This window comes from Paraphaeosphaeria sporulosa, assembly GCF_001642045.1.
Source record: "Paraphaeosphaeria sporulosa strain AP3s5-JAC2a unplaced genomic scaffold CC84scaffold_1, whole genome shotgun sequence".
Classification (NCBI taxonomy): Eukaryota; Fungi; Ascomycota; class Dothideomycetes; order Pleosporales; family Didymosphaeriaceae; genus Paraphaeosphaeria; species Paraphaeosphaeria sporulosa.
This window is the reverse complement of record NW_017253360.1, coordinates 3,415,694-3,437,709: the sequence shown is the minus strand read 5'-3', so window position 1 is coordinate 3,437,709 and position 22,016 is coordinate 3,415,694. Positions and strand designations below refer to the sequence as shown.

The following is a 22,016-nucleotide window of genomic DNA, read 5'->3' as shown; positions in this document are numbered from 1 at the left end:
TGGTAAAAATCAACAGAAGGACGAACTTTGGTCAATCAATTGACCCTCATGGACATTTCAAATCCACCAAATCCTTGGCGCTATACAGATCAAGTCCCGTAAGCAAATAAACTTGCTCTTCAGGTATGGCCACGTAGAGAGTCACACTTTCACAGCATCAGATGGAAAACGACGTTTTCGTGGATATATTCATGCATTCATTGAGCCGTTCATGTATTTCATTACTAAGCGATTGGCTTTCCCTAGTCAATAGCTTACGACAACAAGTCAGATGAAACTCCAAACTGACCAGAGCATGCATCATATAGCCCCCTGATCACCACCCGCTTTATTCACTTTCTAGTCTGCAAAAGTCTATGAGCACTGGCTCCTAAACATGAGTTACTTGATCATCACTCACTGAAGAGGAAGTTGCCATCGTTGTTGACGATGCGCTCGGACAGGTTGAGATCGCGCTCGATGCCCTCGCCATCCTCGTTGAGCAAAGTAGCGCGGAGGACCGGGACCTCACCGTCGCCCTCGATAGTGAAGTGGACGTCCTGGGCAGAGTCGGCAAAGTTCTCGCCGTCCCAGAAGAAGGAGCCTGGTTCGATATTAATACCGGTGCTGTTGAGTTATGTAGACATATGAGGAAAGGGCAGAGGAATGGAAGGAAATGACATCACTTTGATGAAGGCATACCGTTGTCGTTTCCGATGTGGTTGTTAAGGTCAATCTCAGCGTCCTGCCACTCGCCGTCGGCACGCTGGAGACGAGCGCGGAGGATGTGGTTGTCATCGACGCGGATGGATCCCTCCTCGGCAGAGTAGTGGAAAGTCATGATGAAAGGTTAGGAGTGGCTTGAGACGAGTGATCGAGGAAGAAAGAAGTGGCGGTAGTTCGACTATGATTGAAAAGTGCCTCGAATGTGGCAGAGACTGTGGCAGAGATGTGGCTTTATATATTGTCCAAGAAAGCGTTTACCGCCTTGAGTGATCGTTTACACTTTCCACAGGGTCCGCGGGTATGCCCGCATTCAGCGGATTAAAGTGGATCTTCTCCACCGGATAGATAGCGCCTTGTACTTTGTTTACACCCACGCGATCGCACTGTGATCACTCGTGCAACAGATAGCCTTGATGTTGTGGCTGTGCGACATATATCATGCCGCTCTTCCGGCTTGACAAGGCTTAACTGCGACATTTCAGCTCTCGTCGACACCTTCGACGTCGCACGAAAGCGAATGTTTGGAGGCCGTTCGATGGGCGAGACATTTGGGTCCACATGCTGCACGCACAGCCCCATATAGTGGCGCCATCCTTTGTATACGTGGCTCAACTCGAGGCTTGCATTGTGGGGTTCGGTGTCTCGGCACCCCGCTTTCACGATCGATAGAATGGGGAATGTGCCTGAGCACTCATCCAGATGCACGTCATATGTGTATGATATTTCCACGAGGAGGTGAGGCTCGACGTAAGTTGCAAGTGATGTCGGTAAGCGACCCTCGCATGATATGGTGTCGTCGTGGTGAATTGCGGCCACGCTAGGGATTAGCCGCCGACTAGCGTACCTATAGACCTCTGCTCTATAGACTCGTCTCATCCTTTGCAATGCATCATCGATATTGCGATAGTAGCACGCTTGCGCACCGAAGTGACATTCACAAGATTTTACAGGCAATGAATGTGTCCTCGATTACCCTCTCCTTGCACCCGTGACCTCAATGGGTCGCTTCTCTTCTATGACTTTCTGAGCTTACTCACACATCCCACCAGCCTACGTGGTACTGTGTCAAATCTACATTCCCAGTGAGTGCCCCTTCCTGCAGCCACGGTGTCAAGTCCAAGCCTTCTTCTGCCGTACCATCATTCACATCTCTTGTTGTCCATACTAAGTCGATGTTACGCGCAATGCATCCCAGCAATTCCCCGGATGTTATTCAAGTGAGTCAGATTGTTACCGCAGCACGTCACTTTGGCAGATGTAGCGTCAACGGCAGCCACTCTTGATCGCGAAGACTATCGACACTACCCATGACTACCGGAAAGGATGTCCCGGATCTTCGGAGAGACATTGATGACAGGCAACACCGTATGCGAAGCCACGTCTCCTTAGCACCTGCCCATGTTTCAAATGCCAGCTGAGAAGTTATCGCAATCAGCTCGCCAAGCAGCAACGCCTGCCCGCACCTAATTCCACAGGAGTCTCTCCTCACTAAGCGAGTCAATATGACATCAAAATCCAACAAAATTGATGAAGGGCCCTCAAAGAAGCGAATCTTTTTAAATGGTTTTGGCATGTTCTCTCCCAGCCATCTCAGCTTCAGCAGTGGCGAAGACCAAAAGACCGTTCCAAAGACAAAGAGACCCATCGTATTGGATCGATGTGGCGCGAACACTCGAGCGAGGCGACATCACTGCATTATCTCTGGCAGATACACACGGCCAGCATGACATCTATAAGGGCAATGCTGAACCAACTATGCACACCGCTTGCCAGTTCCCAATGGGCGATCCTTCGATACCTGTGACCACCACGGCACCAGTAGGAAGCCCTCCGAAAACAACTCTCATCCAAGTCCACCCTGCCAGCTATCACGCCTCCACAGAAGCATTTTCTCCACGGAAAAGATGGCAGAAAGCGCATGAGGTAATTTGAAATGGGGGAAGTCGCACGCCGAAAGAGCGAATGCTGATGCAACGTCTTGATGTGTATGTGATGAGCTGGGCGACTTTTGGGTGCTTTTTTCGGCTGCTGGACTCCGGCAAAATCACAAATACGTATGTGTCTTGGACGAAAGAGGGCCTCAATTTCGATGGGAACCAGTGCAACTTGCTCACCACTTTCTCACATGTGGGTACCTGTAAGTTCGTGACCATGCGCAGACTTCGATTCACCCATCGAACTGACTGTGATTCAGGGTCGGCCATCTCCCGTCTCAATTTCTCCTTACTCGGATCCGCCCTTCAGTCTACCTCCCTAACTGTTAAACTGCTTTTGGTAATTTCAACCTTTTGCTTTGAGGGCGTGCCGAACGTTAAGACCGTCTTTGCCCTGCGTTTCATCCTCGGCATGCTGGAATCCCCTTTCGCCGTGGGCGTCCTTACTCTCATGGGCTCATGGTACACGCCGCGCGAGCTGTTCAAGCGATTCGCGATTTTCTACTCTGCATCCTAGGCTGCTAGAATGTTCAGTGGTTACCTACAAGCCGCCATCTACCGCGGCATGGACGGCACCGCTGGACTATTTGGATGGCAGTGGTTGTTCATCTTCTGCGGGATTATCAGTATCTGGGGTCCGTTCTGGGGTTTCTACTCGATCCCAGACAATTCATATACGACAAAGGCGCGGTGGATGCCAGCAGACGAACCGAAAATACACAGTGCGCGTATAAGCGCGTTAGAGAGGAGGAAGCCTATACCACTGTCGAAGAAGGAACTGAAGGTGATTGCTACACACGGTGATGATCTTGGATGTGGGGAAGTATGAGCCAAGGTTCAAGATGCGGTTTTGTGTGATAAGTGGAATTAGTGTGTTGGAACTTGCTTCGATCTTTCTATTGAAGTTTTTGGCGGAGCGAGAAGAGGCGAAGGATAAGTTAAGGCAGGAAGCAGGCGGGCACGGTTGAGGTACCAGTGAAGGAAAGAGCTCCGAATCATGAATTCTTCACGAACAGCAAAGAAATTTACCTGATAACGCGCATTTGAGACGAGAGCCGAAGCACTGGAGTGCGTGAGCCTGGGTCTCTTTCGTGGGTGCCCTTTGCAGCGAAGGTTTCAAGCCCAAGCCAATATCAAACGGAAAAGTAAGGTCTGGCTTGTTCATGTAGACAGTAAGAATGGTGCACAAGTAGGTGGAAGGGGGTCCTAACCGAAACTAGCGTTCAGGCGCTATTACGTCAGCATTCACGACTTGCAAATGCGTTCATCTGGAATCCTGCGAGATAACAAGCATCTTGCAATTTTATAACCACACGAAACGGCTATGGGCAGTATAGCAGACCTGGAGCAACAAGCGCTATCGCAGTTCGATCGTCTGGTCGAAGCGGGTGAGCTTTTATGGACGGAGGTGAAAGCGCGCCATGTGAAGTCCACGCCGTTCAATGCGAGTGCCCCACATCATTCAATACTATCCCTTTGATTCTGATCGAGCTTACAGTTCCAATTCCGCGTCGCATCAAGTCTCGCCAAGAAGCCACAGTCGGCTACACGGCACCAGAAGAAAGTGTCCAATGCCTTCGACGACGACAACCCAGATTTCAGCCTTGGCCTGGTCGGGCCCAGTCATAAGCTGATACTGAATAAGTTCTGTGTCGTGCGGCCGCAGTTTGTGATTCATACTGTTGACTTTGAGCCGCAGCAAACGCCGCTCAGTGTGGCTGATCTGAGCGCACTGTGGCACGTGTTGGGGAATTTGCAAAGCGAGCACTTTGCGATATTCAACTGCGGCGTTGATGCAGGCGCGAGCGTCGGGCATAAGCATATGCAGGTGTTGCCGCATCCTGGAAGGGAAGACTTTGAGATGTTTCCTGATTCGGTAGAACTGGGAGAAGGTGCGGATCATCGTTGTACGCAGCACTGCATCGGTGGCTAACGATAACTAGATATTTACATCCATCCGGATGTGCCTTTTCAACATGCTGTCCAGAAGCTACCCCAGGAAGCAGACGCATACGCGCTCGTGAAAATCTACCGGAGTCTGCGAAATCGACTCGCATTAGGGAACCAGGCACCGCACAACGTCGTCCTGACTAAGAGGTGGCTCATGGTTATCCCTCGAAGGGTCGGACGCATCGCGGACGGGGAGATGGCTGCGAACTCAGCTGTCATGGTCGGAATCGTATGGATGACAAAAGAGAATGAGTACGAGTTGTGGACGAGAGACGATCCCATGAAATTTCTCCCAGAGTTTGGGGTCCCGCGCTGAAAGGCTCCACGGGATCTACAGGAAAAGGAAAGGAGCAACGTAGAAGAAGGTTTGCCCTGAATACCCAATCGCCTAGAATCATACATGTACCACATAGACCTTAGAAAGCCATTGTCAAAACCCCATAATCCAGCCATACAGTCTCACACACTAACCCAACCTTCTCTTCTTGGTCGGTGGCCGCGTCGGAGTCTCTTCCTGATCCCCGGCTGTCCGCTCATCGAGGACATGTTGATCACCCTCAGCGTCTCTGGTCAAGGGTCCATCCCTCCTATGCAGCAGAAACCTCCTCTGATCCTTCTCCACCGTTGCACTAGTCTTCCGATTGAAGATACTCGGCACCGTCAAACCCCTAGTATTGAACACACTCGGCTCATCAAAGCCCTCGCCACTCTTGACCGTCTGCAACACAACCCCTTCCTCGTCGCTGTCGTCCTCCTTGTTCAACGCATGCTTAGCTGGTGCGCGCCGCACGTTGCTCGCCTGGGCCTGCTCGATCTTTTTGGCTGAGGCGGAGCGGTCGTCGTCCCGCATAAACTCTGGCAGAATGCGATCCTTGTGCAGGCCGTGATCCAGTATGGCGTATTGATTATACAGATCGATAATCTGATCGTGGTCCTCCAAAAACAGTCGCAACGTCTCCGTGCACTGCGCGCGTTTCCTCTTCGTCTTCGGCTTGTGCGCGAAAGCGTCGAGCAACTTGTTGTATTCGCGGACTGTTTTGTTGGACTCCAAGGTCTTCAGTCGAATAGCTCCAGTTGTTTCCAGAGCGAGCAGCCTCTTGACTTTGGTGTGGAGGTGGTCGTGCTTCTTGATGCGCGCCGCCTCGGAATCGTCGTCGGGGTCGCTGGAGTCGCTGGCGAGGTCGACGCCAGACGTGCCGTCTTTCGCGCGTGATCCGTTCTTCTCCCAAAAGCGGTTGCTGATGCTGCGCCTTTCGCGGGGGGTCTGCAGCTCTGAAGTGGGCGAGCCGGGTACGGGATTGGCCTGCGCGAGCAGTGCTGGTGACGAGGGGACTGGTTTCCCGGACGGGGAAGTTGGCGGCATGGCCCTCTTACGGGCGTGCGAGTTCGCGGCGGGTGTTGTCATGTCGTCGGCTTTGAACGCGCGTTGAGGGTTTACTGAGTTTTTGCTCAGGAGGTCGGAGATGTACACTTGAGGTTCAAAACGGTTTGCGTTTGCTACAGTAAGAAAGCACGCGTAACTTTCTTTAGCGCAATCAGGTGGCAGTCAAACGGCGGTGACATAGGTTTCGCTGGTGTGATACACTTGAGGTTCGATCAATGTGATAGTGAATGCAGAGTACATATTGTTACAACAATGAAGCCGCATCACCGACGGCTACCATACCCAAACTCCAAGCGAATATGCATATCCTGACACCAGTACTCGCCTGGAAGATGCTAATAGTACAAATCCACCGAAAACTTAAATAACACCAGCAGCATGCCTCCTTTTAGACGATAAGCTTTTCGATATGTGGCAGATGATACGGCCATCTCTTTTCCAGTTGCCGTTGCAAGTCCGCATATTGGTTATGCAATGTCTGTAGCTCTTTCGACCTCTCGCCTTGCGAAAACATAAGCTCTCGCAGCTTGTCCGCAACGATGGTTCTGAATTTTGCTCCTTCCTTCCCTTGCCTCTTCAGCCCTGTCGTAAGGACCCACTCATACGTGGACCGATCGTCAGCGGATAGCATACCGAATATCTTCCCCTTGAGAACAGCCATCTTGCCAATGACGGCTTCCGCCTGGGTCTCATCGAGCTTTGTGGCGACAGTGTAAACTCCAGATGCGCCAGGTGAAGGACTTGCTGGTGATGTAACTGGCAGACTGACTTGTTTCTGATACGTATCGCTAGATATTCTTTTCTTCCTTCCCGACGTGCGCTCAGAATGTCGTGTGCCTTGAACTTCGTTCGAGACGATTGGCTGCGATCTCTTCCTCGCGGCCGGCTCAGTTGCCGTGACTTCCATTGTTGAGACGTATGGGCTGCCCTTCACAGTGTACTCTAACTTGTTCCCAGATCGCACGTACTCTTCCCGCGTTAGCCGCGCAACATCGAAATTGAATTTCTCGCGAGGCTCGAGGCGGAATCGAGGCCACGGATGGCCCAAGGCCTCGATGTCGACCCTCTGTGTGGGACTCTTGAACATGCTCAGAAGCGCCGGCGAGTCGATGACCATGTGTGTGAAAGGCGCATGATATAACCGGGCCTCGGCAAAGAGAACCTTTCCATCCTGCGCGCAAGTGAGGTAGACGGGACCGATCGTACCACCTCCGAGGTTGGTCACGTGCGCACGCGGAAATTCGTGTAACATCCTTTCTCGACGACTTGTCTCTGGTTCTTCAGAATCAGGTTGTGTGAGCGGCGACTGAGATGGTGATTGATCCATAGGGCGTGTCCCGGGACGGCACCCGGCGAATTTATTGAGCGAGGGATGCGAGGTGTTGCGGGTTGTGGTGGCGGGTGCTGGAATGTGGCCGATGTATCGTTTCCGGGGTGGTCGCGTTGAGATTCCAAGTGGGGAAGTCTCGACAAGAGAACGAAGAACCCTGAGCAGGCGCGTCACAGCTGGGAGGCCCTTGCTAATGCGGCTGCTCGCACTGGTCGAATGCAGATAGCTTGAGAGAGATGGCCAGAGATGTCGAAAGCGCTGCTGGACTCATTGCGCATGATTCACGTACTTTTCGATTACTTCCGTGTGTCATATGAATCTGCATCACAAAGTAAGGCGCCTGTAAGACGGCGCTTTTCTAATCATGGATGGCTAATCCAAATCAGGTATAGCTCCGATCTGCCACCGGCTGTGCGTATGAGGCAAATGCGACCTCTCCGTTGTTCTACGATCATGATTCCTTTCATCGTTTCTACGAAGCTTTCTTTAGCAACTCGAGCCATTGTAATTTGAGCTAATGGTTATATAAAACCTTTGGCATTCGATAGCGGCGCAGCCTCTCGGCCGCCGTATTCTATGACGGAGGCATATTTCTCCAAGCGAACCACCGGAACGAAAGCACCGTTGCTTTGACATCACTTAAATTATCACTCGAATTGTTAGGTGGCTGTATTGTTTAGAAGAAGACGTCTGCATATTGTAGACAACGGGGGAAATTTCGCAGCATTGTGTGATACAAGATTCCCGTCAACCAGAGGCGGAATCATTGATACTTCCATCTCGTAGTGAATCACAGCCCGAGAGTATACGCTGCAACACAGAAATCAACACCTCAAAACCTTTGACTGTCATCTATATCAGCCAACCCGAGAAGGATACTTGAAGCCATCCACTCTGCACCGGGCGTTCTGGCCTCGGCTATACTGACATATTTCCAAACGCTGAAGGTAGCGTGGGCACGCTCCTTCCCGGATCGGCATGTCGCTCTTCCAGTTGTCCAAGAAGTCGAGAGCAACTCGGCAGACCTCCGTCAAGAATTTCTCTTCATCGTCTTTGCCCTCGCGATCGCTATTAGTGGATCGCGGCTTTCCATTGACGACCCTGAGTCTCCGTCACCAATCCTGCGAGATCCACGTCATTAGCCGTATCGTCTCTTCATCATCACGCCGAAGCCCGGGGAAGGTAGGAGGATACCGCAGCTGCCGCGCAAGATCGTTCTGCAGATGTCCCTGTTCGTGAGCCGCGTGATGGGTAAAACAAAGTGGGTGTACTATAAGAACCTGGTACGCCACATCCTCTACCATCACTTCGAGCCGAAAGAGGGGAGGAGTATGATCCGCGTGCTGAGGACAGCCTGGATGATCTCTTCGATCAGGAAGATGATTTCGGAGTTGGACAAGGCATGGTCCAAGAGTAAAAGGAGTGCGCGGTGAGGTGAGGGTCGCCAGCCTCCGCGTCCGCTCTCAGGCTTCCTTTGACGCCGTTGGCGGCCCAAAGTGGATCTGCATGCTACGAAGCCACCACCCTATTGGGGTGGATGATGATGATGGTATCCCATTGAGTTTGCGGGGAGATGGGTAGCTCGGAGGCATGGAAACTATCCACACGGTGTTCTTCGGCAATGTTAGGATGCTGGGTAGGTGCTTGCGCTCTTCCACCGGGAGGGGTCAACATCCATCATGTCAATATTGTCGGAGTCTATCATGGCGACATTACTGGGGTTATTCAGAGACTTTAATGCGAGCTGACATCGTGGGACTGAAATGTGCGAGATTTTCAGCTGATCTCAAAGGTCAAGTTGCCGGTTTAAGGTGGGTAGATGGGCTACTTACAAGAGTCGAAAATGGTTGTTGGGAGAAGTGTGTTCGATTATGTGTACCTGGCGAGGTCGACAGTAGCGTGACGGTGCGAGTGAACTAGACAGCACATACCATAGTGGTCTGAGAGGCGTGTTCCAACGCTGTCTTATGCGCATAGACTCCACTCGGTAGTGAAAGTCTGTCAGTAATGATACCTTTTACGCTCAAGTTGAGGTTGCAAAGTTGAGGGCCTGGTGTGGTATTTTCTACCTCAACTTCATATTAGAATCTAACTACTCAAAGCTCAACCTGAAAGTGCTCCTCGCGCCACTAGGATCCCAAGGTAGCAAAAGCTCTGCTTAAGCCAGCAAGCATGTGGTCCAAGTCATGGCTAAGCTTCTGCATCTTCGTTCCTGTAGGAGCCTGTGAGAAATTCAAACACCATTGTAACGGGTCGTAAGGAACATATATTGTAGTGGTGTTGAACGTAGCGTTGCGGATGTTTAGGAACAAGAGCACCACACGCTGAGGTGATGTTCAAGCATAATCGTAACTCGGGGTGAGAAAGTGAAAGTTGATGCGAGGGTGGCGTTTTGGAGGTTAAGCGTCATCGTAATACTAGGCGACGTTGTGCTTGTGTCCGTCAACTTTCGTGGAAAGGCGAGCATCCTCAATGGAGTAGACGAAGCCATGGAATGGACTGGTGGGTTGGATCCTGTAGAAAGCTGGCGAGCACACTGCGTAATGAAGCTTCCACTCCCTTCACTCCAGCGTCCTGTTTTGTGACTCCTGAAATCGTTTGGTAGACCGTCCACTTGCTGAACTGGGTGCCGGGTTGCATGTGGAGCCATGGGCGCCGAGCTGAGGCCAGGATTAGGAGCCATAGCTGTGGAGGCTAAGTTTAGGGCCGGAGTTGGAGGCAACACTAGTGTGATGGTGAAATACATATTGTGCTATTCCTGGAAGAAGCTGAGTGAGAGGTAGCTCTACGTGCGGATCGGACTTTACATAGTGATCATTTGGGTTTTTTTCAGCACGACAAATGGTCCGACAACACGAACTTGTTACTTGCTGTTTTCCCTGTCGTTGTCCAATGGTTGTACTTGCATCCTGGTATAGTGGGCTGCATCAATCGAGCATCTGACATCCACTCTACCCGCCCCTACTGCGGGACCGCCGCCCCATCACCCCTCAAATCACTCCCCCCGCTCCACACCATGACCCCATCATCAAAGTGCTGCCTAATAATCTGCCCACGCCCGAACATACCCCGTCCATATCCACTCAACTTCTGCACATTATGTCCCAGCGCCTTCAACTCCTCCACAACCTTTGCATCAATGCCCTCCTCAATGTACACCGTCGCGTCGGTCATCTTCCCATCGTCACCGGGCATACCAGCACCGATGCAGATCCGCGGCGAATCCAGCGCGTCCTGAGGATTCAGCTTGAAGACTTCCTGGTTGAGTAGCACCTGCACATGGCCCTGGGGCTGCATGAAGCCGCCCATGACGCCGAAGACGCTGTGCAGCGAACTGTCCTTCGCATAGGTAACGAGGCCAGGAATGATGGTATGGTAGGGGCGTTTGCGCGGGGCGAGGACATTCGGGTGGTCGGCAGCTAGGCTGAAGTTCGCGCCACGGTTCTGTAGCGTGAAGCCGCAGCCCTTTGGCACGATGCAGGTGCCGAAGCCGCCGTAATTGCTATTGATGAAGGAGATGGCGTTGCCTTCTGAGTCGGAGCAGCAGAAGTAGACGGTGTCGCTTTGGAGGTGCGCGGGGGAGCCGTGGACGGGAGCGGAGATGACACTTTTAGGATCGAATTGCTTTGCGCGCTCGGCAAGGTAGGACGAGGAGATGAGCTCTGCGGAGGGGACTTTGACGACGTTGGGGTCGGTGACGAACCAGTGTGCGTCGGCGAACGCGATGCGAAGGGCTTCAATAACGGCGTGTAGGTAGGCCGTGCTGTTGTGGTCTTTGTAGCTCCAAGTAGGGATCTTGCCTTGCTTTTCGAGTTCTTGGATGATGCCGAGGGCCATCAGGGCGACAATACCTTGGCCGTTGGGTGGATGCTCCCAGAGTTCGACGCCGCCGTCAGTGTTGGAACCGACGCCTTGGCCAGTGTACTTGAGGGAGATGGGGTCAACGGGCTCGGATCCAGCCTCTGCGTGGTGTTTTAGGTCGTCGAGCGTGAGGAAGCCGCCGAGATCTGAGACCACTTTTACGAGCTGCTCGGCTACTTCACCCTCGTAGAAGCCTTTCTTCCCGTGTTTGGCAAGGAGCTTGAATGTATTAGCTATGGTCGGGTTGCGCATTATTTCGCCTGCTTTTGGCGCTCTGCAGCCATCCTGAGCGGAAGCGTCCTTTTTGAGGATTTCGGCGAAGTTGGGCGATGCCTGCTTGATTGACTTCTCACTGTTCGCCCACTGGATGAAATTAGCTGTGGAACGAAGATGAATTCACGTCGACTCACGAATGTAGCAGAGAGCTCAGAGATCGGATAGCCCTTGTCGGCGAGCTCGATAGCGGGTGCTAGGACGTCTTCTAACGTGACCTTTTTGCTTCCGAACCGTTCAACGCAGTCAACCCAACCAGCTGCAGCGCCCGGTACCGTCACAGCATGTACACTACTCATGGGGATCTGTCCAGTTTCCCCGTCTTTGATCTTCAGAGCACCCCGAATCTTATCGAGCGTGACGTCTTTGCCTGAACGACCTGAGCCGTTCATGGCAGACACCTTCTTGGTCTTCGCGTCGTAGAACAAGCAAAACATGTCACCACCGATTCCCGTGGATCCAGGCTCCATGACATTGATGGCAGCCGCCACGGCCACGGCGGCATCCTGCCGCTGTCAGTGCATGTTGTCCACGTGCGAGTGATGGTAGCATACCGCGGCATTTCCACCCTTACGGAGCACCTCAATTCCAGCGGCGCTGGCGAGAGGCTGGGTGCATGATACAATGCCTTTCGTGCTGTGTATCACAGATCGTCTGCTGGGAAAGTTGACGAACTGGGGCTCAGGGTGGGGGTACACGTTGGTGCCCATGGTGTAGCAACGGCGGGGTATCTTGGGTCTAGCAGTTCTTGGTAGTCAGTGCTTGTATCGCGAGCCGGCACGAGATGAAGGCGCGTTTGTATGTGAAAGTGCATTGCATTGCATTTGGCATTCGCCTTGTCTTTAGTACAGCTCGTATCTCCAATCACGTCCGGCTATCTGCGGAGGACAGCGCTGCCGCTGGGCTTGCCGACGGGGAACATGCAGTATGTAAGCCCCCGCGCCAATGGAGGGGCTTCATGACGTTTGCGGCGGGCGCGACCGAGGCGCGGAGGAGGGCACAGATTGGCGAGGCGGTCGGGGCCAGATGAGCTGCCGAGGTCGGACGCCTGGGCAGATGAACGCATCACGTGCAGCGCGTTCCGCCAAGCGTCGTTTTTTTTTTGGAAAGCGCGTCTGCCAGCGCCCGCGGCATCGTCCAGCGGCGAAGTGTGTAGCAATCGACCTCCGGGAATGTTGAAAACGTCTTGGATCTGCCGAAGCTGTCTGGCTCGCCTCGCTCGGCCGGCTTTCGGAGGGCAGGTGCGACTTCAGTCCTCAGGTAGGCGCCATGGTTGCTCTTTCCAGAAGTCCGCTCACAATGCTGCAGCTGCTGCACCAGCAACCGTCCCTCCAGCACTGCTCACGCGCGCCCGGGGAATCGCGCTCGAGCACAAGCACTTGACGGAAAAACTCGCAAGTGGCTTCGATACGCGCGCGGCGAAGAGGGTGGGCGAGTGTGGCCCCATCGTGGATGCACTGGGTGCATGGGAGCAGGCACACGAGGTAAGTCCTCATGCAGGCTCGGCAGCTGTTGGTCCAATTCATGCTGATGTGCTAAGTCTGTGGCAGAGCTCACGTCCCTGATACAAGACCCCAGCAGCGATGCTGAGCTGCGCGAATTGGCCGCCGACGACCTCGGAGCGACACGCGAACAACTTCAGACCGCATCGCAAAGTCTCATTACGTCGCTCGTCCCGGTACATCCTTTTGCCCACCTGCCATGTCTCTTGGAAATAAGGCCCGGGGCTGGTGGCTCTGAGGCGGCCATATTCGCTGGTGACCTTCTGCGCATGTACCAAGGCTTCTGCAACCGGAACGGCTTCCGCGCTACACTGCTCAAATACGAGAACACGAATGGCACCCAGGAAGCTGGCGTTCCGCTGTCTGAGGCTATCCTCGAGATCGACCAGGAGAACGCGTACGGTGTGTTCCGCTGCGAAGCTGGCGTGCATCGCGTGCAGCGCGTCCCAGCTACCGAAAAGAGCGGTCGCACCCACACCAGCGCGGCATCAGTGCATGTGCTGCCCAGCTTGCAGGAGAACAGCGCTGCGTCCGAGGATTTCGACAATCCTGAGAGCGACTACTACATCGATGTCAAGGAGGTGCGACTAGAAGTTATGAGAGCCAGCGGCGCCGGCGGGCAGCACGTCAACAAGACCGAGTCGGCAGTGCGTTTGACGCACATACCTACCAACACCGTGGTGTCGATGCAGGACTCTAGGTCGCAAATCAAGAACAAGGAGAAGGCTTGGGCCCTTCTACGTGCTCGAATTGCCCAGGTACGGCGAGAGAAGCGAGAAGAAGAAATGGTGGCCATGCGACGCAGCGTCGTGGGCGTCGCCAAGATGGGTCGCGGAGACAAGATTCGGACATACAACTATGGCCAGCAGAGGGTTACGGACCACAGGAGTGGCACAACGGTGCTAAACTTGGACGACGTGGTGGCGGGCGGACAGGCATTGGAGGATATAATGGAAAGCGTGAGGACCTGGCTCATGGAGCAAGACGTTAAAGCCCTCGTAGCTGAAGAATCTGAGACAAAGAAGTAGCATTGCGAACAATTCCAAGGACCCGCGCGGCAAGGTTTCTGATACCCTCAACCGCACGGCGACCATTGATCAACTTGCGATGCTCATACCATACGTGCAGCATTCAGTCAACGGATCAAGTGCGACATGCTTCCCAAGACTCCATAACTCGATCGAGATACACATGTCTCACGGCAAACGATCGAAGCTTCAAACGACTTTTACTGAATGACTAACTACAGCCCGCTCACATACCTATCGTCCCGGTCGGGTGACCTTTTCTTATCAATCGTTGCGCTGTTGCATATGCGCCAGGTCTCTCAACAACGCCCTGTTCCACCGCCCCATACTTTGCGTCGCCTGCTCGTTAGCCTGCTTCAGGCGTTGCAGCCTCGTTTGTGTGCTTTCGCGCCAACCATTTTGGAATAAACAGGAGGTAATGCAACTCACCAACACGCAGGGCAACGATTCAAGTGATTGAGTGAAGCCAATTCCCTGGATCTTTGCAAGTTATGTGCTGACGTGACTGAAGCTTGAATGAAGACGATCTGCGAGCATGCCGGCGAGAAAGGCGGGGTGAACATGCTATCCCTGGATCGTTCAAGCGTGGATGGCTGACTTGTTTCGACAGCGCATAACGCTGCAACCACGGCGCCATCGGTATGCGAGCTCAAGGCAACAGCCCGCAGTTGCCAATGAGTGCTGTTGGTGTCCGTCCAGTACGATGGTGTCCGTCTGCAGTTGCCTGTGTGGAACGTTACACAAGTTATGACGCGGCTGGGCGAGCGCTATATATCAGTGCGGACGGGGACCCAGCAGGCCTGGCGCATTGTCGCTTTGTTCTTGTTCGCAATGTCGTCTCTTTCTATGCCTACTATTTCTCCAGCGCTGCGGGAGGCTGCCAACCTCATGGCGGAAGAACTTGAACACTTCAAGGAGAGCTTCACGGAAGATATCATTCTCAATCTCAACAAGGCTTACGACCAACATGAGGCCAGGGATGTCATCCTTACGCGGCTCACGATACTGCTCAAACGTGTCAAGGCATACGAATCCCACGGTGTCGTGGACGATGAGTTCAACATGTGGACTCTCCAGATTGAACAAGCTCAGGACGATAAGTCAATTACGTCCGAGAAACTCATCTCTATTGAGAAGGCCCTTCACCACAAGCTTGAGAGGATTCCTAACCGTCTTGCCATGTCTGAGTACCATATTACTTTGATGGACAACGCTCTTGACAACTTGGAGGCTCGCTCAAAGCTCGAACTCGTATATGACAACGGTTCGCTGGATGGTGAGTTTGAGGTGGTTGAAGAAGAACTAGACAGAGTCTGCACCGCATTTGAGGAGCATGCCTTTGCGCAGAAAGACACCGATGTGAAGGCAATTGAGGACTACCTTACCTGTCTCTTTGATGACGCTGTTGGGAATGAACAGCTTCAAATGCTCCGTCAGCAGATGACTGACTACGGAGAAGTCTTGCTTCTCGGTGAAGAGAAGCTTGATACGGCACTCGTGGAATGGTGCATCAAAGACTTGCTGAACAACGGCTTGTTGAGCGCAGAACGTCAGAGCCGTCTCCACGGGTACTTAGATTCCGAAACCGCAATCCGTGAGCTCACTGCTACGCTCAACGCCAAGTCTATTCGCCACTGGAACTGGTGTAATGATGAAAGAGGTTTGCCAGTCTCAGCCCAGAAGAACGCCAACGGCATGTTCTGCATCACTGTCGAAGAGAAATTAATCGACATGCTTTTCCTCCATAGCCTAGCGATGCGATGGGGCATGGAATTGAAGGACGCGCTGAGAAGGCTAACTTCCATCAGAGTGGAACACGCGCCACCCGCCCTCGAAGAGATTCAAAAGCGGGAGTATTATCTCGAGGGATGTGGACCTCCACAGCCGTCTACATGCACTGCACGCCACCCACAAATGCCGCCTGTGTGTTCAATGTATCCGCCATTAACCCCACCACCGCCGCCTGTACGTTGAATCTTCCGTGCTATTCACACCAGTCGTTGACATCTTCTTCTAGTCTATGCCTCCATACCATCCAGCCAACCGGCACAGGCGTCATGATAGAACACCGCCCAGATATAATCTTCGTAACATCAGGGCTCATCTGCCGCCTCATCCCCCATACGTTCCAAGTGCGTGTTTGGACGATGAGCGTTGCATGTTGTACATGCGGGACCTCTTCTTGTACAGACTGCCTGATCCCGAATTATCTTCGGCGCACAGAAGGAGAATAGACGTGGAAAAACAAGGTGCACTTTTGCAAATGCTCACCTTGGACATCAAGGCCCGTGAAGCGTTTGACGGCAGCGTCTACGGTCTCCGGGCGAACTTCCGATCCTTTGCGTCTTCAATGTCACACAAATCCGTCCTGGCGATACTCGGCTACATGGGCGTGTCTCAGGACTGGCTCAACTTCTTTACACGCCTCCTAGGTGCGCCCCTCAACCTCTGCACGATCTTTCGAGACACCCAAGCCCGGATCCAGACTCGTACTTGCGGTTTGCAGATCGCACGCGGCTTCGAAACGTTCTTTGGAGAAGCGGTACTGGTCTGCTTGGATTTGGCTGTTCATCATAGAACGACCTCTGATCACGCAACTCCTTACCTACTTCGTCAACGCGATGAATGCTACTTCGTGGGCAAAAAGCAGCAGTGCGAAGAGGCACGACGAGAGATCGAAACCTTTGCCCAAGTCATGGACCTGGACGTCGGCATCGAGGATCTGTTTGCACCTGCATCAGGTCTCGCATCCGCTATTGGACTTGTTGCTTTCAATCGTACTGCATCCCGCGACCCGAAGAAACCAAATAAAGTAAATGTATCAATACACAATGACAGGGTCGTTGCCTACGCTCGTCGTGTCAAGATGCAGCTCGCGGCTTGCCCCACAGTGTTCGCGTGGGTCAGGACGTGGAATCGTACCATCGGCACATATACACCTCATTTGTTCGGTCCGCTTACTAACGTCTTCGGCAAGGCGCATCTGGACGCTGTCAAGAAGGCCTACAACATTATGTACGAAATCATCTTCGATGACGGCAACTTGACACGCCATGTGACGAACCTGTTATCTCCATTGCCACCAGGAGATTCTTCTTTCTCGCAGGAAGCATGGATCCACCTGCCCGTCGTATATGGGGGTCTTGGTGTCAAAAGCCCTTACGCCTATGTCAAGTCCGCCGGAAGCAACATAACGATGGACGCTGACGCTCACTGGAAGAAATACCTCGAGGACGAGACAAGATATTATGAGAAGGCAAAGGAGCTGTTCTATCAGCTGACAGATAAACAACGGGAAAGAAAACTCAAAGACATCTTCGACGGTGACAAAGGTCGCATCGAAACCGTCTTTGGAATCGAGTGGAAGAGGACTACGACCTCATTCCCCACCCTGAAAGAATTGACCGCGAACCGAGAGCGCCTCCATCTAGTTAGCCCTGCTCCGCCTATGCCATTTGCCACTCATTACGGCCCATATAGCTATCCCTACGGGTCCCCTCCTCAATCCACCGTAGTGCCTCCAAACGCCCTCAGCACATATCAGTTGCTCGCAAGTGACGCTCCTCCCTCGGACTGGAGTGTCTCACGCAGAACTCGAGACGAGATGGATAGAATACAGGAAAAGCTAATGTTGAATCATGAAGCTCTAACGGGCATACAAGACAAGTGGGCACTTGGGTTATACGGCGAAGAGTGTTTCGAGAGGTTTGGCGGGCTCGAGATCTGGGATCGCGAGTGGGTACCCATGGAGTTGTTGGACAAGTTGAGGAGAGGAAAGACGTAGATGAGGTGAGGTAGACATCGAAGGTTTATGTCATAACGGCGTAATAAGTTGACATTGGGTCTGCGAAGTCAGGAATGTAGGTATAATTGGCGGAGCGTTGGCGAGTCATGGATTGGACTGGAATGGATAAGACTGCCACTGGAATTCCCTTTGTAAGTGGAATGTCTGTTGTCACGGCCGCCTATGATGAGTTTAACGCCTCTCCTTCTGAATTTGATTTCGATGTCAGCAGTCCGAGTGTACTTGACCTAGGTCGACCCTTGTGGATGCCCAAGCCAGCACATCCTGTTCGGAATCTTATTCCGGGCCCTGTTGATTATACTTGCCGATTACCAGCATCGAAAGGCCTCGGTTGAATAAGACAGTAGGTACTTCCTCGGACACCCGGAGACAGCGCTGCTACATTTTCCGCGAAGCCGCCTGCTTCGATATGACCACTCACCTCCTTGGCGTGAGCCTCCAGCATATGATGCCCCATTGCGTGTGGTGGGCTTTTAGAAGGATCTGCGGCGTGCTGCGTCGCGATTGGCAGAACATGTATCCGAACTCGGCCAACGGGTCATTGCCGGCAGAGCTCGATATAGCACCGATATTATCAGGGCAGAATCCCAAGAGCTGTATATTCGCTACATAGATGTTCTGCAGCGACGCGAGGGTAGCTTGCGTCATCTCACTAAAAACCTTTCCGACGCTCTCTACTTATCTACGGCCAGGGAACTAAGATTTATGCATACACAACGAAAGTTTCGTCAAACGCTCGTTCTACCCTAGGGAAATGAAACTGCAACTCCATCCCTACACCATCTGAACAGAATTCCATCAACCATGCGGCTCTCAACTGCAGCCCTTACCCTCTTCTGCGCCTTTACAACTGCAGTCCCGCTCGCCTCCAAACACAACATCTACCTCGCAACCTGCACACGTCCCCGCTCCTGCCTCCTAATAATCTGCGACGACCCCGACCCCATCACCGCAGCAGCATTCTACGCCTCAGGCGCCTCCACGGCCGCCAGACCGACCGACATCACCACGATCTCGGATCCGGCGGCGGCATGGGAAGGCGTAACTCGCTCAGGTAGATTGACGACGGGGAAACTGACGAGTGCCATTGACAAGGGCGCGAAAGCTGTGGCGAAGGGAGAAATTGCGGGGAGTGCGAAGATCGGCGCCGAAGAGTATGTTTGCTTTAAGGATGGGGCGAGTAAGTTTACGGTGCAAGGGTGGGAAGATTGGAGTGCGCAGAAGCTGAGTTGCACGGCGGATTATTGGTGTGCTAGTACGAGTTGAGGATTGGTGAGCTGTGGTGGAGAAAAACTGGGTGCGCGTTGTGCGAGGGAACAGGTTGCTGAGCTCTGGGATGGTTTGGTGTGTTTGCGCATGTTGCGACTCTGGCGCTCCTCAAGGGAAATTGAATGCATCGCAGCTTTTTGAAATGTCCGAAGGCTTGCCGAGTGAACAAGAATTCTGCTTAGAGATGCTTGACTAGATTCAGTGTATCAACGTCAACAGACACATGCGTCCTTTTACCTTCAGTCACTCCAAGGTTGCCTTTCACTAGCTGATACACGAGCCATGGCGCCAACCCGTAGCTCGTCTGTTATGACCACCAAGAAGAGCGCTTCCTACATCGAGCCTGATCCCTTGTAGAAGCAACATATTGAGCTCAACCGCACGAGACAATTCTCTGCGGTATCGGGACATGGTTCTGAGAATGTTACAGAGGTGAGCATTACAGACCATGATGAGCAAGGGGATCGACCCGCAAAGAAGGCGAAAGTAGGTGCTTGAATAAATACTTGGGCGCGAAATGAAATTCGGCCTACATCATTTCATTGATGGAGTGAGATCGGAATTGGAACTAAATGGCTTTGGAGGGGTATGTAGGGCATCTTACGGTCTGCAGATGCTGGTCGGCCATGTAGTAGGGTGTCATTAAAATAAAGAACAATGGTCCTAGGTAGAGCGCACGGCAATGGCTCAGCTCAGCCAATTCTCGGCTGTGCAGATGCTGTCCAAAAGCAGAAGTAAAAGACATTTGGCTTGCCTCAGCCATTCACCTGTGATTGGCTGTGCTGGTCTGGATTGGGTAAGGTGCATCAGTTGGCTCACCTAAGCCATTCCGTGTTGTGAGAGCCCGGTGATAAGCCAACTAATTCTATGCGCAAACATTGTATATTCTGTCAGCTCTGTCTAGACTCAGATGCGAGAAGATCGCTTTGTACTAATTACTGACTGTACGTGTGTTTTACCTCGTACCAACGGAGCCAACTCTGGCATTAGTAATGTCGTAAGAAAAGCGACACTTGATTTCGAGGGCATATATATAGCCCTGAATTGTCCCTCCCGAGCATGCACAAAGTAAAAGTATCTCTTAACTTTCACCGGCCAGACCATTTTAAAATCGAATTCTTCTTCACCCTGATCCAAACCTAGATGCGATGGCATCCGTCATACCTCCTGTGGTTCTGATCACAGGTACGCTACTGATATTGATGGAACTTTAGTAAAGTCACTGATAAACCCCATTCAGGCGCTAATCAAGGGCTCGGCTTCGCCATCGCGGAAGTTTTCTCCCAATCCCAGCATCCCTACACCATCCTTGTTGGAGCACGCGACCAAGCTCGAGGCGACGAGGCAGTTCGCAAACTGCTCCGCACAAAGACCAACGACAAGACTGCCATCTCCACGATCCATATCGACGTCGCCTCATCAGAGAGCATCACCGGGGCGTTGAGTAAAATCTCCACCGACTATGACCGCCTTGACATCCTTGTCAACAACGCCGGCATTTTTGGTGCACTGGGGAAAATGTGGAACTCGACGACCCGCCCTGACTGGCGCGCCATCTTCGAGGTCAATGTATTCGGCGCGATCGAGCTAGTCGAAACGGCTTTCCCACTCCTGCTCAAGTCGTCATCTCCACGGGTGATTGTTGTGACCTCGAACATGGGCTCAATTAGCAAGGTTGCAGATGGGCATGTGCCGTGTGGAAGTGTGGGCGCGTACTACAGCTCGTCCAAGGCGGCGATCAATGCGATGGTGGCCAATTGGAGTCAGACGCAGAAGGAGATCAAGTTCTGGGCGACGTGCCCGGGATTGGTGGCTACTGAGTTTGGAGGAGACTTCACGAAGCAGAACGGAAGAGACCCGAAGGAGGCTGCTGATATTGTGAGAAAGTGTGCTGAGGATGAGAAGAACGACGTTGTTGGGCGGATGATCTGGGACCAGGATGGAAAGTCTGGCGTGTACGAGTGGTGATCATAGAGACTGAAGCCAAATGAAGGCGTGAAGGTTTTGGGTTGAAACTGATGATCTTGCGGGGTCCAATTTTCATCGCGCTAGGATAACGACAGTGGGTTGCAAAACTTAGTACTGGAGCTACACTAGTAGCCGATGAAATACAGTACAAAACTTGATGCTCCAACCAGGTAGTATAATCCTCCAAAATATCATGACCGATTATATGCGGAAATCCTCAATCAAGCTCACCTAGACGGCTTCTCAAGATCAATCTGACTGCTCATGGTAGTCCACGCCCCGCGATGACTTCCGTCCCCGAATCGACCGCTTTCCCTTCGTGAGAAAGCTCTCGGCCTCTTGCGTAAGCATCCTCTCCTCCCAACCACCGACGGTCTTTCTGATTCGCTTCGCGGGTGTGGCCTCAGGTGGGGATGGCGGAGGCGAGGATAGCTCCGACGAGGGTTTTATCTCGTTATTCAATCGAGTGCCTATCTTGTCGTGCTGGAACTGGGAAGGTAGAACAGGCGCAACTCCATGGCCACGCTCCAAATAGTACTGGAATGGAGCCATGGAGTGACTGGCAGGTTCAGGCGCGGCTGTGGCTTGGAATTCGTCGTCTGCCTTGTTGAGTAGAATCATGATGATGAGATCGTCATGGAGGAGCTCAGCGTCGAAGTTGTCGTCGAAGATATGGCTGTCGCGAATCATCGAGGAAAGTGTAGCCTCATCGAGTGCACCTATAAGCCGTAAGCTAAATGTTCCATACGTTACGAAGAAACTGATTCTTACCGTTCTCGAAAAGCTGGATGTAGTTGCGATAGAGGCTATTCTTGTCGAGCGCCAGATAGCCACAGATGTTGTGGATGTACGGCCAAGTATCGGCGCGCGTTGCGAGTGGATCTGCACCCGGAGGGCGGAACAGTTGCATCATGTCGCGTTTACCCAGCAGATGAGAGAGCGAAACTTGATTTTGTGGGTGGGGTTCTTGGGTTGCTGTTTATATCAATGTGGTGAGAAGATAATCG

General features: G+C 52.6%; 12 protein-coding genes across 12 annotated transcripts; 6 read left to right on the top strand and 6 right to left on the bottom strand.

Moving 5' to 3' along the window:
• Positions 1-178: 178 nt before the first annotated feature.
• On the bottom strand, positions 179-925 carry CC84DRAFT_1159709 (Cyanovirin-N). The gene is made up of 3 exons (XM_018177304.1): positions 682-925; positions 401-583; positions 179-344 (listed from the first exon to the last, which is right to left on the bottom strand). The coding sequence occupies exons 1-3, from the start codon at positions 818-820 to the stop codon at positions 340-342; spliced, it is 327 nt and encodes a 108-aa protein (XP_018042751.1). The 5' UTR covers positions 821-925; the 3' UTR covers positions 179-339.
• An 898-nt stretch (positions 926-1,823) lies between these two features.
• CC84DRAFT_114439 (uncharacterized protein) lies at positions 1,824-2,556 on the bottom strand. The gene has a single exon (XM_018176454.1). The coding sequence runs from the start codon at positions 2,348-2,350 to the stop codon at positions 1,949-1,951; it is 402 nt and encodes a 133-aa protein (XP_018042750.1). The 5' UTR covers positions 2,351-2,556; the 3' UTR covers positions 1,824-1,948.
• On the top strand, positions 2,510-3,299 carry CC84DRAFT_114446 (uncharacterized protein). Its single transcript, XM_018176458.1, has 2 exons — positions 2,510-2,842; positions 2,900-3,299. The coding sequence occupies exons 1-2, from the start codon at positions 2,668-2,670 to the stop codon at positions 3,154-3,156; spliced, it is 432 nt and encodes a 143-aa protein (XP_018042749.1). The 5' UTR covers positions 2,510-2,667; the 3' UTR covers positions 3,157-3,299.
• A 634-nt stretch (positions 3,300-3,933) lies between these two features.
• Positions 3,934-5,038, top strand: CC84DRAFT_1134997 (Ap4A phosphorylase II). Its single transcript, XM_018176041.1, has 3 exons — positions 3,934-4,083; positions 4,138-4,531; positions 4,583-5,038. Exons 1-3 carry the CDS (start codon positions 3,964-3,966, stop codon positions 4,903-4,905), a joined length of 837 nt encoding a protein of 278 aa, XP_018042748.1. The 5' UTR covers positions 3,934-3,963; the 3' UTR covers positions 4,906-5,038.
• Positions 5,039-5,055: 17 nt separating this feature from the next.
• Positions 5,056-5,994, bottom strand: CC84DRAFT_1211948 (uncharacterized protein; the record flags this gene model as incomplete). The annotated part of the gene is made up of 1 exon (XM_018182413.1): positions 5,056-5,994. One exon carries the CDS (start codon positions 5,992-5,994, stop codon positions 5,056-5,058), a length of 939 nt encoding a protein of 312 aa, XP_018042747.1.
• A 245-nt stretch (positions 5,995-6,239) lies between these two features.
• Positions 6,240-7,600, bottom strand: CC84DRAFT_1159705 (uncharacterized protein). Its single transcript, XM_018177303.1, has one exon. It carries the CDS (start codon positions 7,298-7,300, stop codon positions 6,362-6,364), a length of 939 nt encoding a protein of 312 aa, XP_018042746.1. The 5' UTR covers positions 7,301-7,600; the 3' UTR covers positions 6,240-6,361.
• Positions 7,601-10,035: 2,435 nt separating this feature from the next.
• CC84DRAFT_1201396 (gamma-glutamyltranspeptidase) lies at positions 10,036-12,348 on the bottom strand. The gene is made up of 3 exons (XM_018181720.1): positions 11,992-12,348; positions 11,575-11,943; positions 10,036-11,527 (listed from the first exon to the last, which is right to left on the bottom strand). The coding sequence occupies exons 1-3, from the start codon at positions 12,145-12,147 to the stop codon at positions 10,265-10,267; spliced, it is 1,788 nt and encodes a 595-aa protein (XP_018042745.1). The 5' UTR covers positions 12,148-12,348; the 3' UTR covers positions 10,036-10,264.
• Positions 12,349-12,561: 213 nt separating this feature from the next.
• CC84DRAFT_1108724 (release factor) lies at positions 12,562-14,013 on the top strand. Its single transcript, XM_018175208.1, has 3 exons — positions 12,562-12,697; positions 12,746-12,921; positions 12,978-14,013. Exons 1-3 carry the CDS (start codon positions 12,610-12,612, stop codon positions 13,965-13,967), a joined length of 1,254 nt encoding a protein of 417 aa, XP_018042744.1. The 5' UTR covers positions 12,562-12,609; the 3' UTR covers positions 13,968-14,013.
• A 774-nt stretch (positions 14,014-14,787) lies between these two features.
• Positions 14,788-17,890, top strand: CC84DRAFT_1108721 (uncharacterized protein). Its single transcript, XM_018175207.1, has 3 exons — positions 14,788-15,936; positions 16,007-16,708; positions 16,781-17,890. The coding sequence occupies exons 1-3, from the start codon at positions 14,799-14,801 to the stop codon at positions 17,749-17,751; spliced, it is 2,811 nt and encodes a 936-aa protein (XP_018042743.1). The 5' UTR covers positions 14,788-14,798; the 3' UTR covers positions 17,752-17,890.
• Positions 17,891-18,355: 465 nt separating this feature from the next.
• CC84DRAFT_1159701 (uncharacterized protein) lies at positions 18,356-19,233 on the top strand. The gene has a single exon (XM_018177302.1). It carries the CDS (start codon positions 18,577-18,579, stop codon positions 19,036-19,038), a length of 462 nt encoding a protein of 153 aa, XP_018042742.1. The 5' UTR covers positions 18,356-18,576; the 3' UTR covers positions 19,039-19,233.
• Positions 19,234-20,189: 956 nt separating this feature from the next.
• CC84DRAFT_1201392 (NAD(P)-binding protein) lies at positions 20,190-21,029 on the top strand (the record flags this gene model as incomplete). The annotated part of the gene is made up of 2 exons (XM_018181719.1): positions 20,190-20,226; positions 20,282-21,029. 2 exons carry the CDS (start codon positions 20,190-20,192, stop codon positions 21,007-21,009), a joined length of 765 nt encoding a protein of 254 aa, XP_018042741.1. The 3' UTR covers positions 21,010-21,029.
• Positions 21,030-21,151: 122 nt separating this feature from the next.
• On the bottom strand, positions 21,152-22,009 carry CC84DRAFT_1254655 (uncharacterized protein). Its single transcript, XM_018184480.1, has 2 exons — positions 21,781-22,009; positions 21,152-21,728 (listed from the first exon to the last, which is right to left on the bottom strand). Exons 1-2 carry the CDS (start codon positions 21,920-21,922, stop codon positions 21,259-21,261), a joined length of 612 nt encoding a protein of 203 aa, XP_018042740.1. The 5' UTR covers positions 21,923-22,009; the 3' UTR covers positions 21,152-21,258.
• Between the last annotated feature and the right edge of the window lie 7 nt (positions 22,010-22,016).

Excerpts from the sequence above, each read along its gene's own strand:
- CC84DRAFT_1108724 (XM_018175208.1), top strand. The coding sequence starts at position 12,610 with ATGTTGAAAACGTCTTGGATCTGCCGAAGCTGTCTGGCTCGCCTCGCT. Across the intron at positions 12,698-12,745 it reads GGTGCGACTTCAGTCCTCAG|CTGCTGCACCAGCAACCGTC; the intron begins GTAGGCGCCATG and ends ACAATGCTGCAG. Across the intron at positions 12,922-12,977 it reads CATGGGAGCAGGCACACGAG|TCTGTGGCAGAGCTCACGTC; the intron begins GTAAGTCCTCAT and ends TGATGTGCTAAG.
- CC84DRAFT_1254655 (XM_018184480.1), bottom strand. The coding sequence starts at position 21,922 with ATGATGCAACTGTTCCGCCCTCCGGGTGCAGATCCACTCGCAACGCGC. Across the intron at positions 21,729-21,780 it reads CATCCAGCTTTTCGAGAACG|GTGCACTCGATGAGGCTACA; the intron begins GTAAGAATCAGT and ends TACGGCTTATAG.
- CC84DRAFT_114439 (XM_018176454.1), bottom strand. The coding sequence starts at position 2,350 with ATGGGTCTCTTTGTCTTTGGAACGGTCTTTTGGTCTTCGCCACTGCTG.
- CC84DRAFT_1159701 (XM_018177302.1), top strand. The coding sequence starts at position 18,577 with ATGCGGCTCTCAACTGCAGCCCTTACCCTCTTCTGCGCCTTTACAACT.
- CC84DRAFT_1159705 (XM_018177303.1), bottom strand. The coding sequence starts at position 7,300 with ATGGATCAATCACCATCTCAGTCGCCGCTCACACAACCTGATTCTGAA.
- CC84DRAFT_1108721 (XM_018175207.1), top strand. The coding sequence starts at position 14,799 with ATGTCGTCTCTTTCTATGCCTACTATTTCTCCAGCGCTGCGGGAGGCT. Across the intron at positions 15,937-16,006 it reads CCCACCACCGCCGCCTGTAC|CCAACCGGCACAGGCGTCAT; the intron begins GTTGAATCTTCC and ends CATACCATCCAG. Across the intron at positions 16,709-16,780 it reads TCTGTTTGCACCTGCATCAG|TAAATGTATCAATACACAAT; the intron begins GTCTCGCATCCG and ends AACCAAATAAAG.
- CC84DRAFT_1201396 (XM_018181720.1), bottom strand. The coding sequence starts at position 12,147 with ATGGGCACCAACGTGTACCCCCACCCTGAGCCCCAGTTCGTCAACTTT. Across the intron at positions 11,944-11,991 it reads GTAAGGGTGGAAATGCCGCG|GATGCCGCCGTGGCCGTGGC; the intron begins GTATGCTACCAT and ends TGACAGCGGCAG. Across the intron at positions 11,528-11,574 it reads CTGAGCTCTCTGCTACATTC|TGGGCGAACAGTGAGAAGTC; the intron begins GTGAGTCGACGT and ends AATTTCATCCAG.
- CC84DRAFT_114446 (XM_018176458.1), top strand. The coding sequence starts at position 2,668 with ATGCTGATGCAACGTCTTGATGTGTATGTGATGAGCTGGGCGACTTTT. Across the intron at positions 2,843-2,899 it reads TTTCTCACATGTGGGTACCT|GGTCGGCCATCTCCCGTCTC; the intron begins GTAAGTTCGTGA and ends ACTGTGATTCAG.
- CC84DRAFT_1134997 (XM_018176041.1), top strand. The coding sequence starts at position 3,964 with ATGGGCAGTATAGCAGACCTGGAGCAACAAGCGCTATCGCAGTTCGAT. Across the intron at positions 4,084-4,137 it reads TGAAGTCCACGCCGTTCAAT|TTCCAATTCCGCGTCGCATC; the intron begins GCGAGTGCCCCA and ends TCGAGCTTACAG. Across the intron at positions 4,532-4,582 it reads TTCGGTAGAACTGGGAGAAG|ATATTTACATCCATCCGGAT; the intron begins GTGCGGATCATC and ends AACGATAACTAG.
- CC84DRAFT_1159709 (XM_018177304.1), bottom strand. The coding sequence starts at position 820 with ATGACTTTCCACTACTCTGCCGAGGAGGGATCCATCCGCGTCGATGAC. Across the intron at positions 584-681 it reads CCACATCGGAAACGACAACG|GCTCCTTCTTCTGGGACGGC; the intron begins GTATGCCTTCAT and ends ATATCGAACCAG.